Consider the following 16,463-nt stretch of genomic DNA (forward strand, 5'->3'; position numbering starts at 1 on the left):
TATACCCATTTTATTCAGAGTTTTTATCATAAATAGATGCTGTATCTTGTCAAATGCTTTCTCTGCATCTATTGAGATGATCATGTGATTTTTATTCTTCATTTTATTAATGTAGTGTATCACGTTGATTGATTTGCGAATGTTAAACCAACCCTGCATACCTGGAATAAATCCCACTTGATCGTGGTGTATAATCTTTTTAATGTATTGTTGTATGCGATTTGCTAGTATTTTGTTGAGGATTTTTGCATCGATGTTCATCAGTGATATTGGCCTGTAGTTTTCTTTTTTTTTTGTTGTCCTTGTCTGGTTTTGGTATCAGGGTAATGTCGGCTTCATAGAATGAGTTAGGGAGCTTCCCCCACTCCTCAATTTTTTGGAAGATTTTGAGAAGGATAGGTATTAAGTCTTCTTTGAATGTTTGGTAGAATTCACCAGGGAAGCCGTCTGGTCCTGGACTTTTATTTTTGGGGAGGTTTTTGATTACTGTTTCAATCTTCTTACTGGTGATTGGTCTATTCAAATTCTCTACTTCTTCTTGATCCAGTTTTGGAAGGTTGTATGATTCTAAGAATTTATCCATTTCTTCCAGATTGTCGAATTGGTTGGCATATAGCCTTTCATAGTATTCTCTTATAATCTTTTGTATTTCTGAGGTGTCTGTTGTAATTTCTCCTCTTTCATTTCTGATTTTACTTATTTGTGCCTTCTCTTTTTTTTTCTTGGTGAGTCTAGCTAAAGGTTTCTCAATTTTGTTGATCTTTTCAAAGAACCAGCTCTTGGTTTTATTAATTTTTTTCTATTGTTTTTGTGGTCTCTATTTCGTTTATTTCTGCTCTGATTTTTATTATTTCCCTTCTTCTACTGATTTTGGACTTGGTTTTTTCTTCTTTTTCCAGTTCCTTTAGGTGCATTGTTAGATCGTTTATTTGAGATTTTTCTTGTTTGTCGAGATAGGCCTGTATTGCTGTAAACTTCCCTCTTAGAACCGCTTTTGCTGTATCCCATAAATTCTGGCATGTCGTACTTTCATTTTCATTTGTCTCCAGGTATTTTTTGATTTCTTTGTTGACCCAGTCCTTGTTCAGTAGCATTTTGTTTAATCTCCATGTATTTGTGGCTTTTCTGATTTTCTTCCTATAGTTGATTTCTAGTTTTATACCGTTGTGGTCAGAAAAGATGCTTGGTATTATTTCAATCTTCTTAAATTTATGGAGACTTGTTTTGTGGCCTAATATGTGATCAATCCTGGAGAATGTTCCATGTGCATTTGAAAAGAACGTGTATTCTTGATTTTTTATCCAATCAGCCACCCTATGCCTTTTAATTGGAGCATTTAGTCCATTGACGTTTAAAGTAGCTATTGATAAGTATGTACTTACTGCCATTTTTTAACTTTTTTTTTCTCAGTGTTTTAGTAGACCTTCTCTGTTCCTTCCTTCTTCTATACAGAATTGATGGTCTCTTTAGTTTGACCTCTGTCTGAAAGCTCTACTCTTTAACTCCCCTCCTCCCTCATTTTATGTTTTTGATATCATATCTAACCTCTTTTTTGTGCATTTGTATCCATTACCCTCTTATCATGGAAATAGATAATTTTTCCTATTTGTGGTCTTCTCTTTTCCCCTTAAATCAGTCCCTTTAACATTTCTTGTAGCACTGGTTTCTTGGTGATAAACTCCTTTAATTTTTGCTTGTCTGAGAAATTTTTGATCTCTCCTTCCATTTAGAATGATAACCTTGCTGGGTAGAGTATTCTTGGCTGTAAGTTTTTTCCTTTTAGCACTTTAAATATATCATGCCATTCTCCTCTAGCCTGTAAGGTTTCTGCTGAGAAGTAAGCTGATAGCCTTATGGGGTTTCCTTTGTATGTAATTTGACTTTCTCTTGTGGCTTTTAGGATTCTCTCTTTATCTTTAATTCTGGACATTTTGATTATGATGTGTCTTGGTGTGGGCCTCTTTGGGTTTATCTTGTTTGGGGCTCTCTGTGCTTCCTGTACCTGGATGTCTGTTTCCTTCCTTAGGTTAGGGAAGTTTTCATCTATTATTTCTTGAAATAGATTCTCTGCCCCTTTGTCTCGCTCGTCTCCTTCCAGGACACCTATAACATGGATGTTAGTGCGCTTGATGTTGTCCCAGAGGTCCCTGAGACTGTCCTCACTCTTTTTAATTCTTTTCTCTTTTACCTGTTCAGCTTGGGTAATTTCTTCTAGTCTTTCGTCCAGCTCACAGATCCGTTCTTCTGTATCCTCTACTCTGCTTTTGAGTCCCTCTAGTGAATTTTTCATTTCCTGTATTGTATTCTTCATTTCTGATTGGTTCTTTTTTAAATCTTCCATTTCTTTGCTGACATTCTCACTGAGTTCATCTATTCTTCTCCCCACATCAGTGAGCATCCTTAACACTCTTAGTTTGAACTCTCCGTCGGGTAGGTTGCTCATTTCTGTTTCACTTAGTTCCTTTTCTGGGGTTTTGTCCTGTTCCCTTACTTGGAATGTATTCCTTTGTCTCCTCATTTTGCCTCTTTCCTTGTGCTTGTGACTACGTATTAGGTAGGTCAGCTACGTCTCCTCCTCTTGGATAGGTGACCTTATGTAAGTGATGGCTTAGGAGGCCTGCCGTGTGCTTCCCTCAGTTCTCAATGTTCCAGGGGTGACCCCTATGTGGGCTACGTGTGTCCTTCTGTTGTGGCCTGTTTGCTCTCCCTCTAGGTGCCCAGGGAGGCTGAGTTATGCTCCTGGCCAGCTGTTGTAATGCTCAGCTGCTTGTAGTTGTTGTGGGCCCTTCAGTCTCTTTATGAGGTGTGGGGAGCCCCAGCACAGTTGGCTGCAAGTTCTAATACCACATTTGCATTGCAGTATTTCTTTTAAGTGAGTAGGCCCCCAGTGTGGCAGGTTGTTAGGCTCAGGGCCTTACAATTGCTATAAGCCTCCAGCATTTAGGTCTCTTGTCAGTTCTCTGAGGATAGCAGCTGGGTGGGGCTGGCCTCAGGCACGGGAGCACCTAAAGGTTTCAGGCTTTGGAAGGTGGGGCAAACCCCCATGTGGGTCTTTGAGAAGCACAAGTCTTCTGCAGCTGACAAGCCCTGCCGCCCACAGGTCCACACACACAGTCAACACAGTCCTGCCCCGTGTGCGCGCTCCGACCTCCCAAAGCGGACCCAGTCTCTCCACGGTGGGAGCCCCACACTTTCCACAGGCTCCTTGTGCACGCCCTGCCCCATTGAAGTGGGCTCAGTCACCAGGCTGCAGAGAATCCAGTCACCAATCTATGCAGGCCCACCAGTTGCCTGAGGGCTTGTTGTTGGGTCGGGCCAGTCTCTAGGGTGGGCTACCTGCCCTGGCTGAGCTGGATTAAATTGGTGCTCTAGTGGGTGGGGCAGACCTGGGCTAGCAGGCCCCAGGGAGAACTCCAATGGCGTCTGTGTCAGTACGCCCACACCAGACCACTACAATGGCCGCCGCCAATGTCCCAGTCCCTGGAGAGGTCTCACCTCTCACTGAGATGCACTCAGGGCCTATTAGGTGAGTCTCTTTTCACCAAAGCACTGTGCACCTTTCTTTCTGGTGATTTTAGGTTGCTTTCTGAAACGGGTGAGTTTGCGCCCTTTTAGAGCCGATTTTAATTTCTTGGTGAAGCAGCTTTTCTGGGGGTACTCCCCAATGTTTTAGTAGCAGGCAAAGTCAGATATTATGCCGCTGGTCTCGATTGTGCTGGGTCCACAAAATGCCCACAGCGGGGGCGCTCCCCGGCTCAGGGCCCCGCGCCTCCATGGAGGCTGCGGACCTGTGAGCTGCTCCCGGCGGCCGTGAAGCTGGCGGCTTGTGAAGGCTGCGTTTTTCCTCTCCAGAAGGGAGTTTCTGCCTCTTCTGCCTCAGTTAGGATTGTCCGTTGTTGCAGGACTTCCTTTCATCCAGTTTTCAGTTCTGTCTCAGGGGTAATTTTTCCACAAGTAGTTGTAAATTGGCTGTGTCCGCGGGAGGAGGTGAGTTCAGAGTCTGCCTACGCCGCCATCTTGACCTCTAGTCTCGAGCTTGTTATACTTTTAAAAGCCAGTTCCTTTGGAGTGTGGCTCTGCCTCCTTTTGATTTGCTTTCAATTGTATATACTAACTAAATTTGGGGTCTTGAGATGGTCTGCCAAAATGGAAGGAGACAGCCATTGATGCAATTTGAGATTTAGAATATAGTCACTCATATTTAGGTTTATATACTAGTGACTTTCCTGAAAATTGGAAGATTATATATGTTGCTCCCTGGAATATATGTGAAGTATTCTAGGTATTCTACACAATATGATTTTCTAGTTCCTAGTTAAGTGTTAGGTAAACAAGCTAACATCTTATCTTTGATTAATTTGGATGTAGTCAGGACCCAGTTTCTAGAATCTAGAGAGAAGGTTAGAGTTTGAAGAAAAGTTGCTGGAAGGTGACAGAATCCTCTTGTAAGGGCTTTGGTTGAATAACTGGCTTGCAGCAAAGGCTGAGAATATGTTCCAGGAACTGTTTAGTGTGAATTACTTCCACTGAAGTGTAGAAATAAAAATAGGATTAATTGAAGTAATGAGAGAATGAGAGAATGTAATTTTTATATTTTCATATACAATTGTAAGGTATATGGTTATAAAGTGATGATTCCTAACATTTAATGACTGTGTTGACCATGTGTATGCACTGACCCTAGGCACTTTAGAATGTTGATTCATTTAATCCTCTCATATCAATAATAACTCAATACTATTGTTATCCTTATTTTACCAATGAGGAATATGGGACACAGAGCAGCTAAGTAACTTGTCCAAAGTCACACAGTTAGTAAGTGGAAATGACAGGACTTGAAACTAGGTAGTCTGTCTCCAAAATTCATAATTGTAACTACTTCATTGTAGTGGTTAATGTTCATATCTAGCTGTGTTAATAAGGGATCGTTTTATTAAAAACAGGGTAGATGGAAAAAAGGGTGCTATTTTCCTCTAAAAAAATTGGGGAGTGTGCCTGCAACCATCATCTCTTACTGATTTCAGGCAAAGTATATAGGAGGAAAATAAAATAGCTTCTTTATAGTTGGTTTCAATTGTAACATCAAGGGAAACATCCCACCCACCGAAAGCTATTCATTGTTTTGGAATACCATGTTCATCTACTGACAGTTGTTCTTTAACAGCTAACTCCCATGATCTTTTTTTGGTTTATTAGCTCCTTACAACTGCTTTCGCACACTTTCTCTTTCCTATTCTCCATTGATATCCTTGTTTGATCCTGTTTACTTGCAGAAGAGTGAACAGAATTGAGCCAGTCTCTGGGAGGGATAGATGGACAAAAGAGAGGCTGAAATTAGCTAAGTTTTTAGGTAAAGGAGATATTTTGTAGAAGTGGGAAAGTCCTGCAAAAGATGGGGATCTTGATTTGTAGAGTCAAGTGGATTGCAAAGGACAGAAGGGTCTGATGGCAAGGAGCAATAATTTTTTTCTTTTTTAAAAAGTATTCTATTGCGGTCGTATTGGTTTATAACATTATATAAATTTCAGGTGTACATCGTTATATTTCAGCTTCTATATAGACCACATCATGTTCACCACCAATAGTCTAGTTTCCATATGTACCCCTTTACCCCTTTCGCCCTCCCCTCACCTGCTTCCCCTCTCGTTACTACCAATCTGTTCTCTTTATCCATGTGTGTGTTTGTTTATTTATCTTCCACATATGAGTGAAGTCATACGATAATTGTCTTTCAACGAGCAATAATTTGAAACAACATAACAAATAAAAGGTAGAAGAAGTACAGAAATATCTGTTCACCAGACCCAGAAGAGTGCTGTGGTGTCAGGGGGTAGAGGGGTGTTAGGAAGTTGAGATGGAGCTGGAGGGCTGAGAGGAGGCTGTTAGAGTTGATGTTTTGAAAGTGGAGGGTTTAGTTGGAATAGGACGATGTGGAGAGGGAGGCAACTGTTAAGAGGAAGTAAAGAGGTAAGTGTTCCCTAAAATCTAAACACTGAACAAGTATCAGTGATGTATTAGATGCACCTTTACTAGAAGACTCTCTGGAAATGAGGCAGCTTTCCCTGTGCACCTTGTGATCATTCTTACTACTTTGTATTAACTTAGGTAAATCATTAGGCATGTATTTTTATGTTATACCGTCGCTGTTGTTTATGGTATACTTTTAAAATTTAATCAGTGTTGAGGAATGCATTATATACACCTTAGAAAAGGCAAATAAGTAAAGACAGTTGCTTCCAGGAGGTAGCAGGCAAGGTACCTGGTGCAAAAGTAAAACTCAGTGCTTGTATTTTATGACATAGAAAGACCCATGTAATAAACTTGTCCTCAAGTTTAGTTCCAGCAAAAGTTTTTCTCTCTACATGAACTGCATGCTTGCTTTTGTTGGCCAATGAGGAAATTATAACTAAGCACGTTTGTCTCATTTGTCAGAAAACTCAGAGATAAAGTCCACTTTCAACTGCAATAATTTACATTTTCCAGATGCCTAGAATCAATGGGATTTTTATTCTGCTCTTCCTTCCCCCTAGATTTTTAAAAATTTTAAATCAATTTGCTTTATGTTTGTGGTTAATTATATTGATCCATCTCAAATTCTTTTAACAATGGTAAAGTTATCAGTCTTAAATACACACACACACACACACACACACACACACACACACACACACGCTTAGCGTGATTAAGTTATTACACTTAAGTGATTAAGTGACCTGTGTGGTTCCTTTTAGTTTTCCGTATATATTTCTCAGGTTACCTACCTTTTGTGAAATGTGCCTATTCTTTGTACTTCAAGCTCAAGATGTCTCTTATTGTTTGTTGTAATTAGTTTTCATTTGTTTATATGTTGATTTTTTTTTTTTTGCGAGGAAGATTAGCCCTGAGCTAACATCTGTTGTCAACCTTCCTCTTTTTGCTTGAGGAAGATTGTCGCTGAGCTAACACCTGTGTCAATCTTTCTCTGTTTTTTGGTATGTGGAACGCTGCCTCAGCATGGCTTGATGAGGGGTGTGCAGGTCCGTGCCTGGGATCCGAACCCACAAACCCTGGGCTGCTGAAGCGGAGCATGTGAACTTAACCACTATGCTACCGGGCCGGCCCCTTGTTTAAATGTTTTGAATAGAAGATAATACAAATGTGTCCTGCCCTGGATTCTATACCCCTAAAGGGATGGCTCATCTAGAGCTGTCATTAGTTATTCTAGAGCTCTACAAAGCAGTCACGATACTGTAAAAACTGTGTTGCATGTTATGGTGCATGATTTTATTGGTAGATGTTTATATTTGAATATTCTTTCATTCAACAGCTCTCTGTTGACTGCCTACTGAGTGCCAGGCACTCTTCTGTGTTGAGTGAGCAAGCTGAATGAGGTCCCTGTCCAGTGGAGCTCACATCCTTAAATGTGTGGTTGGTGGCAGGGCGTGGACAGGCAGTAAAAAAGTGAACAACCATATGAGATGAATTTTTAGATATTGATAATGGCTGTGAAGAAAATGAAAGCAGAAGGTATGGTAATGTGAGCGATGGTGGGAGCCAGGGAAGTGTGGTCTGGTAATGCCTCTCCGAGGAGGGGATGTTTGACCAGGGAGACCTGGATGGTAACACACACTGACCACAGATTTTTAGGTAATCATTTAAAAGCAGAGGAACTTGTTAAAGGCTTTAATTCCCACAATCATAATGTTTATAAAAAGTGCTCATGTACCAAGATTTAAGCTGAGCATTATGGATTTATTTAGAACTTGAAATAAGTTTCCTAAGATTTTATTTAACTAAAAATGATTACTTTGGGAGAATAGCTGTTGTGCTTTTGAAAAACCAGAGTGATGTTTTTTATCTTGACTTATGATATTAAGAAAAACAAATTGGATTTTTTGTCAAGTATCAAACATTTAGAAAAGTTTGTGTTGCATTCTTTAGGTTAGCAAATATAGTTCTGAAGATTAAATGATACAACAATGCAGCTAGTTTATAATTAAGTTCTTTTTCCTGTTTTCAGAAATTGATCACCCACGAGAAGTTTGAAAGTGCCTGTGAAGAGCTGAATAATGCATTACTTCGGGAACAGCAGGCACAAATTCTGTTGAATGAACAGGCACAGCAACTACAGGAGTTGAATTATAGACTTGAATTGCATTCCAGTGAGGAAGCTGAAAAAAACCAAACTCTTGGAGAAGCTGTTAAGGTAGGAAAACATCCCTTGCATAATGGTTTATATTCTCAAGGTGTGGGTCTTTGAGGATATCATATATATCTCCTGAATAGGGAATAGATTCCAAGATATGAAATTTTATCCTGTAAGAACTTATAAGGATGGAATGCAACATGGTTCTGGGACCTCAGTTCCAAGCATGCGTTCACATGTATTGAAAATGTAAAAGTAGGCTTTACTTGCTAGTTGAAAACAAAGTAGAGATTTTCCCAGTAATAATTTTCTTCTTTGTTTCATCTTCCTTGTTTCTTCCTCTCTTTGGTTCTTTTCTTTTTGTTTTTTTATGCCCTCTGGACATTGAAACTCCATGAATCTTTTGGATTTTGAAAGGTTTTGAGTCTGGGTCTCTCTGATTCTTGGGGAGGGGGGAAGTTTAGTCAGGAAGAGTTGTTCTCCCTGTCATATGTTTGTGGGAAGGGTATTTAGAAGGGAGAAGAGAAGTTACAAAAAAATAATTGTCATTTAGAAAATTCCATTCATGGATTTACCACTATGGTATCTTTTGGAAATGTCAGCCGTAAAATATAATAGAATTCTAGTTTATGATTGTAGTACTTGTAGAGTTTTCACTAGTGATGTTGTACACACTGGAATGAAACAACTTATTCCAGGAAAACCAAAATGATAAAACATAGCTTCTATATTGGTTATCATACCTAATACAGTGAGCAACTCAGAGTTGGTATATAATTTATTATACAAATAATATATATTTATCCTAATAGCTAAATACTAATACTAATACTACTAATAAAATAGTCAAAATTTTATCAGGAGCTTCCTGTTTGCCAGGCACTATGCTAAGTACTCTATAAATAATTATCTCATATAATCCTCACACAAACTCTATGGGGTTATTCCCATTTTGTAGGTGAGAAAACTGAGCTACAAAGAGGTTACATAACTTGTACAACCATTAGTAAGGGATAGACCTAGGGAGTCAGATTCCACATCTGCCTTCCCAACCACTGCATTATATATAGTATTGATTGACAGCATACATATGCCAGGCTCCATGCTGCAGTCTACATGAATTATTTTATTTCATTCTTAAACTACCCCTATGAAATAGGTACTATTATTATTCCCATTGTTTTTTGATGAACTTGAGAGAGTTCAGTTGACTTGCTCAGGGTCTCCTGGCCTGTAAATATTGAAAATGGGATTTAGTTTTTAGGAAAAATTACAAAATATTGAAAGCTAAAAGAAGAAAATACAGATGCATTTAAAGAAGAAAATATAGATGACCTTAAAGAAGAAGAAAAAACTCCCAGGATACTATTAACATTTTAGAGTATATTTTTCCTAATATATGCATTAAGTTGAACCATTTGAAATTGCTGTTTTTATAAGTCAAAAATAGACAAATGCCAGCAATTTCATATGGTTTAACCTAATATATACCATTTTTCTTACATAAGTGACAGCATACTTCTATACTGTTTTGTAACTTATTCGTATTAATAATAGTTGTAAACATTCTTACTTACCAACTGATATGATTCTATGATTACAATGTTTTTTCTTTTCTCCTTTTTTAACACAAGTAATAAATATTCATTGTGGAAAAATAAGAAAATATAGATGAAGAAAAATTAAAATTTAAATAATCCCAAATTATATCACCAATTATATCTACTGTCAAAATTTTGATATATATTATTTCAAACTTTACATTTTGCAAATACAGAAATATAACCAAATATAGGTTAATAAAAATACAATCATATCATTATATATAATTTTTTAGTTTACTTTTTAAAACATCATGTGAAGAATGTCTTTCCATGCTAATAAATATAGAAGTGTCATCATCTTTAATGGCTGATGGAATTCTTCTGAATATATATAATTTTATTAACCTAATTTCTTATTATTGTAGATTTAGATTCATTTCAGTTTCTTTTTCTTTATTTTTCTTTTTTGCTATTATAAGTAATTCTAAGATGAACAACCCTGTAGCTTAATCTTTGTACACATATCTGTGATTATTTCCTCAGGATAAATTCCTAGATGAGGAATTACTACATCAAAAGCCACATACGTTTTAAAGTGCAAATATTATCAATTGGCCTACAGCAAATTTTTACCAGTTACGTTCTCTCCTAAAATGTATGAGAATTTCGTTTTTTACCCAAACTGGCGATTATTATTTAAAAAGGTTTTGCCAATTTGATCAATATGTCATTGTTACTCTAATTTGTATTTCTTTGATTACTAGTCAAGTTGAACATTTTTTTAAGTATATTGGTCATTGAACTACATTTTTATGCTTCATGTCCCATTAATAGATAATGCAATTAACCTTGCTTTGGAAAAGCATATAACTGTGTCACATTGGAGTCTTTTCTTTTTATAATAGTTTGTAGTTTGTGTTTGGGTATAGTGTCTTCCAGCGGATAAAAAACTGCTCATATTAATTTCTTTAAAATGCCAGTAGCTTAAATATTGTTGTCAGGAGTGGAGAATTGTTTAATTACTCTCTCTTAATTAGAACTAGCAGGTGGTGATGTGAAAATGCTCTCTTGTGAGAGGCAGCATGGTTCAGTGGAAAAAGCACTGGCCTTGGAACAAGTATTTCCAAATTCAAATCCCAGTTCTGTCACTTGGGCAAATAACTTAACCTCTCAGAGCCTCAGTTTCCTCTTCTGCAAAATTAGGGATCATGATACTTAAGTTACAGAATTTTTATGAGAATTAATTAAGATACTGTTTGAAAAACAAGTATGTGCTTGCTAAATATTCTTTTGTGTTTTTCAATAATACTTAAACAAATAGTTTTTTAAATGTGTCCTGTGTATAACTTCTTTTAAAAAATAAACTGTATTGCTGCTGCTTCTTTATAAAAACAAAATAGGGTCATGAATAGAAAATATGGAAAATATAGAAGAGAAAACAAGTTACTCATATCTTATCATTTGAAAACAACCATTGTTAACATTTTGAGGTTTTGTTTTTAATCATTTTTCTATTTGTAATACTTTTTGTAAATCATGCTTTGGACTTGATGCTCACAATGGCCTTCTTTTATGATACAGCTAGATTTTGGCTGAGACACTGGCTGTAATACAGCAGTGCATTAAAGAGTAAAGGAAATCTCCAAGGACAAAAATGTAATAAACAACAGCACCAAGAAATGCCAGTGAGCAAAAATTACATTTAGCACTGTGAACAGACGCCGGGCTTACCTGGCAGGCAAATACCAAAACCCGTGCTGGAAGCAGGAGACTAAGCTTTGGGCTCCACCGGCAGATCGGGCCTTGTACCTGAGATCCCACGTTGAGGAATTGCCTAATAACCTGAATGGGATAATCTCAAGTCAGTAGTGTCTGGAAGCTAATGTAAAATTTTCTCTGGAAGAAAGCTTGCCTAATTTAGTTCTTTCAGGAGCCCCCACAGGCTACGAGCAACCACAGAACTGGCACATGAATAAACAGACAGATACATTAATCTTATATTCAGACACATTGCTAAACTCTCTTGTCAATTCAGATAATACTTTATCTGTACTTTCTAGGGTTTTCTTTATAGACCATCATATTATTTGCTCTATAGTGATAGTTTTGTTTTTCCTTTCCAAACCTTAATCCTTTAATTTTTTTTTTCTGCCTTACTGCACTAGCTAAGATACAGTGTTGAGTAAAAGTGGAGACAGGAGGCATGCTTATCTTGTTCTCAATCATAAAGAGAATCTTTCTAACATTTCTCCATTAAGAAGGAAGTTTGCTGTAGGTTATAAATTGATAATCCTTGTTGGGTTAAGGGAGTTATCTTCCCAGATTATGCATAATTTAAAAAATCATGAATGGATGTTGGATATTATCAAATGCATTTTTATGCATCTGTTGAGATAATTCTATGATTTTTCTCTCTTACTCTGTTAGCAAGTTGAAATATATCAGGGACTGCCAAACTATGGCTCACAGACTGTGTTTGTATGGCATGTGAGCTAAGAATGGTTTTTACATGTTTAAAGGATCATAAAAAACAAACAAACAAAACCAAAGAAGAATATGTGACAGATGGCCTGTGGCATACAAAGCCTAGAGTATTTCCTGTCTAAAGTTTGCTGATCCCTGAATTACATTATTCAGTATTCTAATGTTAAACCAGCCTTGCATTCCTGAAATAAACCCAACTTGGTTGTGATGATTTTTTTTTTTTAACACATTGCTGCACTCAGTTTGTTAATTTTTCACTTAGGAGTTTTAGATCTATGTTCCTAATTGTGATTATTTTGTAATTTATCTCTCTCGTACTATCCTTGTCATTTCTTAGTATCAAGCTTTTGCTAACATGGAAGGGCTGCCCTTCTCACTCCAAACACAGGAAGTGGAAACTAGATAAAATATAACAAATGAATTGTGGGGTATATAGCCAAGCTTAAAGCAAAGCAAGAAAAATGCTCAGATACTAGAAATAAAACAAATGGTGAGAGAAGCTGAAGTCTAAATAGCTCCTTGGGGTGTGCTAGAGTTGATAATCATGACATTAGGGCAATGTAGGTTTCAAGCCCTGTGGACTAGAAAACAGCTACCTGCGTGAAGCTGGGAGTCTGGAAGGGCTGCCCTACTGTGAAATGGGGCCTGGGAAGCCCCTGCCTACTAGCTACAGGGCAATTTGATATTTACTCTGGACATTGAGTAGGAAAAAAGTTACAAAGAAATTGGAACCCCGGGCCTGTGCCACACATGAATATGGGGTCTTAGTTTACTCTACCTGTATGCCCAAGGACTGTTCAGCTGAGAAATTATCTTCAAAATGGTCCAACTCTTGTAGAACCAGTATGACCTTACAGAAGGAAACTTGAAAATATTCAGTAGAGATGCTTCTATAGCTCTGAGGACGCTCAAAAGACTTTTTTTATTTTTGAGGAAGATTAGCCCTGAACTAACATCTGTTGCCAATTCTCCTCTTTTTTGCTGAGGAAGATTGGCCCTGGGCTAACATCCGTGCCCATCTACCTCTGCTTTACATGGGATGCTGCCACAGCATGTGGTAAGAGGTGCGTAGGTCCGTGCCCAGGATCCGAACTTGCGAATCCTGGGCTGCCGAAGCGGAACATGTGAACCTAATCGCCACACCACCAGGCTGGCCCCCAGAAGACTTCTATTGAAAATTCAATATTACGAACGATCTAAAGAAATGAATTGCATATCAAATGAGAAAATTTACGCTTCAGGTGGTAGGAATACTCAAAGTGTTGAAAGGTACTTTACAAGATAATTTAAGTGTTTTTAAATATTCTAAGACATAAGGTATGTTTAGAAATCATAAGACAAGAAATGAAAACATAATCATTGAAATTAGAAACTCAGTGAATGGTTTGAACATCAGGTAGACTGATGAAAACTTATTGGCAAATTGGAAGTTAGCTGAGGAAATCACCCAAATGCTCTGCAGAGGGACAAAGTGATGGATAATAGGAAGTTAATAGAAAAGAAAAAGAGAATGAGATAGATTTAATAAAAGAATGAAAGTAGAATAAGGTAGAATGAAATACGTTTAATAAATTTTCAGAAACAGAAAATCAGGGCAAGGTGAGATTTTGAGCAAGAATGACTGAGAATTTTATAGATTTAAAGAATGAGTAACTTCTTAGATTAAAGGAACCCGCTGAACTGTGAGCAGTATAAATAGAAATGAATAAGCACCTAGAAACATAGTAATGAGACTGTAGAATAACAAAGACAAAGAGAAAATCTTAAAAGCTATAGGAGAAAAAGATTACTTAGAAAAGAATGACAATTAGATCCTAAGAGTAATAACTAATTTTTTAAATGACTTTATTGAGGTATCATTATAACAATGTAATGTGTACTTTAAATATATATGGCTCAGTGCATTTTGACACTTATGCATATGTGTAACCACCACCACAGTCAAGATATAGGACATTGCCTTTATCCCCCAAATTCCCTTGTACTCTTTTCCATTCAGTTCACTTTTCTACCCTCACCCTGCTCTAGCCTGGCAATTACTCTAGATTAGATCTGCTTTTCCTAGAGTTTCATATAAATGGAATCATACAATATGTATTCTTTGTATCTGACTTCTTTCATTTGGCATAACGTTTTTGAGATTCATCTATGTTGTTTCTTTATATTGTTGCATAGTATTCCATTATATGGATATACAGCAATTTGTTTATCCAGGCACCTGTTGATACACATTTGGATTGTTTCCATTTAGGGCTATTATGAATAAAGGTGCTAAGAGCATTCTTGTACAAGTCCTTACATGGACACGTGTTTTGATTACTCTTGGGTAAGACCTAGGAGTGGAATTGTTGGGTTGTATGGTAAGAGTAAATACATTGTTAAGAAACTGCCAAAGTCTTTTTCTGAAGGGGCTGCACGAGTTTGCATTTCCACCAGCAGTGGAATGTGAGTTCCATTTGCATCATATCCTGGCAAATAGTTGGCACTGGCATCCTTTCTAATTTTATCTGTTCTAGTGGGTATGTAGTGGTATCTTTTTTTGGTTTTAATCTGCATTTCACTGATGACTAATGATGTTACACATCTATTAGTATACTTATTATTAGTCATTCATGTGTCATCTTTGTGAAATATCTGCTGAAATAATTTGATATTTTAAACCTTGTGTTGTTTTTCTTATTCAATTATAATAATTCTATTGTCTGTATACAAGTCTTTTGTCAGAATAATATTGAGACTATTATCTTCCAGTCTGTGATTTGCCTTTTCATTTTCTTTCTTTCTTTTTTTTTTTGTGAGGAAGATCAGCCCTGAGCTAACATTCGTTGCCAATCCTCCTCTTTTTGCTGAGGAAGACTGGCCTTGGGCTAACTTGTGTACCCATCTTCCTCTACTTTATATGGGACGCTGCCACAGCATGGCCTGACAAGCGGTGCGTGGGTCCATGCCTGGGACCTGAACCTGAGAAACCTGGGCGGCCGAAGCGGGGTGCATGAACTTAACTGCTGCGCCACCAGGCCTGCCCCGCCTTTTCATTTTCTTAACAGTATCTTTCAAGTGAAAGTTTTAAGTTTTGAAGAGTTCATGCTACAACTTTTGAATGTTGTGGTTCATTTTTGTGTTTGCATGTTTTAATGTCTAAAAGATTTTTCCCTATGTTTTCTTTTAGAAAATTTATTATTTTAGCTTTTACCTTTAGGTCTGTCATTCATTTTGAGTTAATTTTTATATATGGCTTGAGGTAAGGGTTGAAGTTTATTTTTTTTCCGTATAGGTATTTAGTTGTCCTAGTGTCATTTGTTGAAAAGACTATCCTTTCTCTCTTCAAGTACCTTGGCCCCTATCTTGGAAATCAGTTGTGTGTGTGTGTGTGTGTGTGTGTGTGTGTTTCCTTATGTGCTTCGGGACTTTATTTCCATTCCAGTCATCTATATGTCCTCCTTTATGCTAATTCTACCTGTTTTAATTACTGTGTCTTTATAGGAAGTCTTATAATTCCTATTTTTAAGGTAATTTAAGTCTTCCACTTTTTTTTTTTAATTGTTTTGCCTATTTTAGGTTCATTGAATTTTCATACAAATTTTAGAATCAGCTTGTCAATTTTGTATGACATCAAATTTATTGGTGTGAAGTTGCTTATAATATTTCATTATTGTCTTTAAAATGTTTGTAGGATCTGTTGTGATAATCCCTCTTTCATTCCTGATACTGGTAATTTGTATTCTCTGTTTTTTTTTTTTCTTCAGTTAGGAGTTTATCAGTTTGTTGCTCATTTCAAAGAGCAAGTTTTGGCTTTGTTAACTTACACTATTGTTTATTTTCTATGATATTTATTTCTGTTCTTATTTTTATTATTTCTATTCTCCTATACATTTTGGGTTAGTTTTTCCTCTTCTTTTCCTAGCTACTAAGGGGTAAGCTTATTAGATCAGAGATCAGCAAATTATCATCACAGGTCAAATCGAGCCCACCATCTGTATATAAAGTTTGATTGGAATGCTGCACTGCCCAATTATTTACATATTGTCTAGGGCTGCTTGCATACTATAATGGTGGAGTTTAGTAGTTGCAGCACAGAGTGTATGGCCTGCAATGCCTAAAATATTTACTATCTAGCCCTTTAGAGGTATTGAGTATTTTTTAAAAGGTTTAAAAATCTCTGCTATTGGCTAATTAAGTATTCTTTGTTTTATTTTTAGGAATTGCTCTAGTGTTTACAATATGCTTCTTTCACTTATCACAGTCTATCTTCAAATAATATCATATCACTTTGTGTGTAATGTAAGAATCTTACAGCAATATACCTTCCT

General features: G+C 36.9%; 1 protein-coding gene across 3 annotated transcripts in view; it reads left to right on the forward strand.

The window, feature by feature from the left end:
* The window catches only part of CCDC171 (coiled-coil domain containing 171), a 300,588-nt gene that overhangs the window by 158,390 nt on the left and 125,735 nt on the right, over nucleotides 1-16,463 (forward strand). For all 3 annotated transcript variants that reach the window (XM_058565834.1, XM_058565832.1, XM_058565833.1), the window contains one exon: nucleotides 8,000-8,185. In XM_058565834.1, the coding sequence (XP_058421817.1) occupies nucleotides 8,000-8,185 (186 nt within the window). The remainder of the gene's footprint in view (nucleotides 1-7,999; nucleotides 8,186-16,463) is intronic.

This window comes from Diceros bicornis, chromosome 22 (assembly GCF_020826845.1).
Source record: "Diceros bicornis minor isolate mBicDic1 chromosome 22, mDicBic1.mat.cur, whole genome shotgun sequence".
NCBI lineage: Eukaryota > Metazoa > Chordata > Mammalia > Perissodactyla > Rhinocerotidae > Diceros > Diceros bicornis.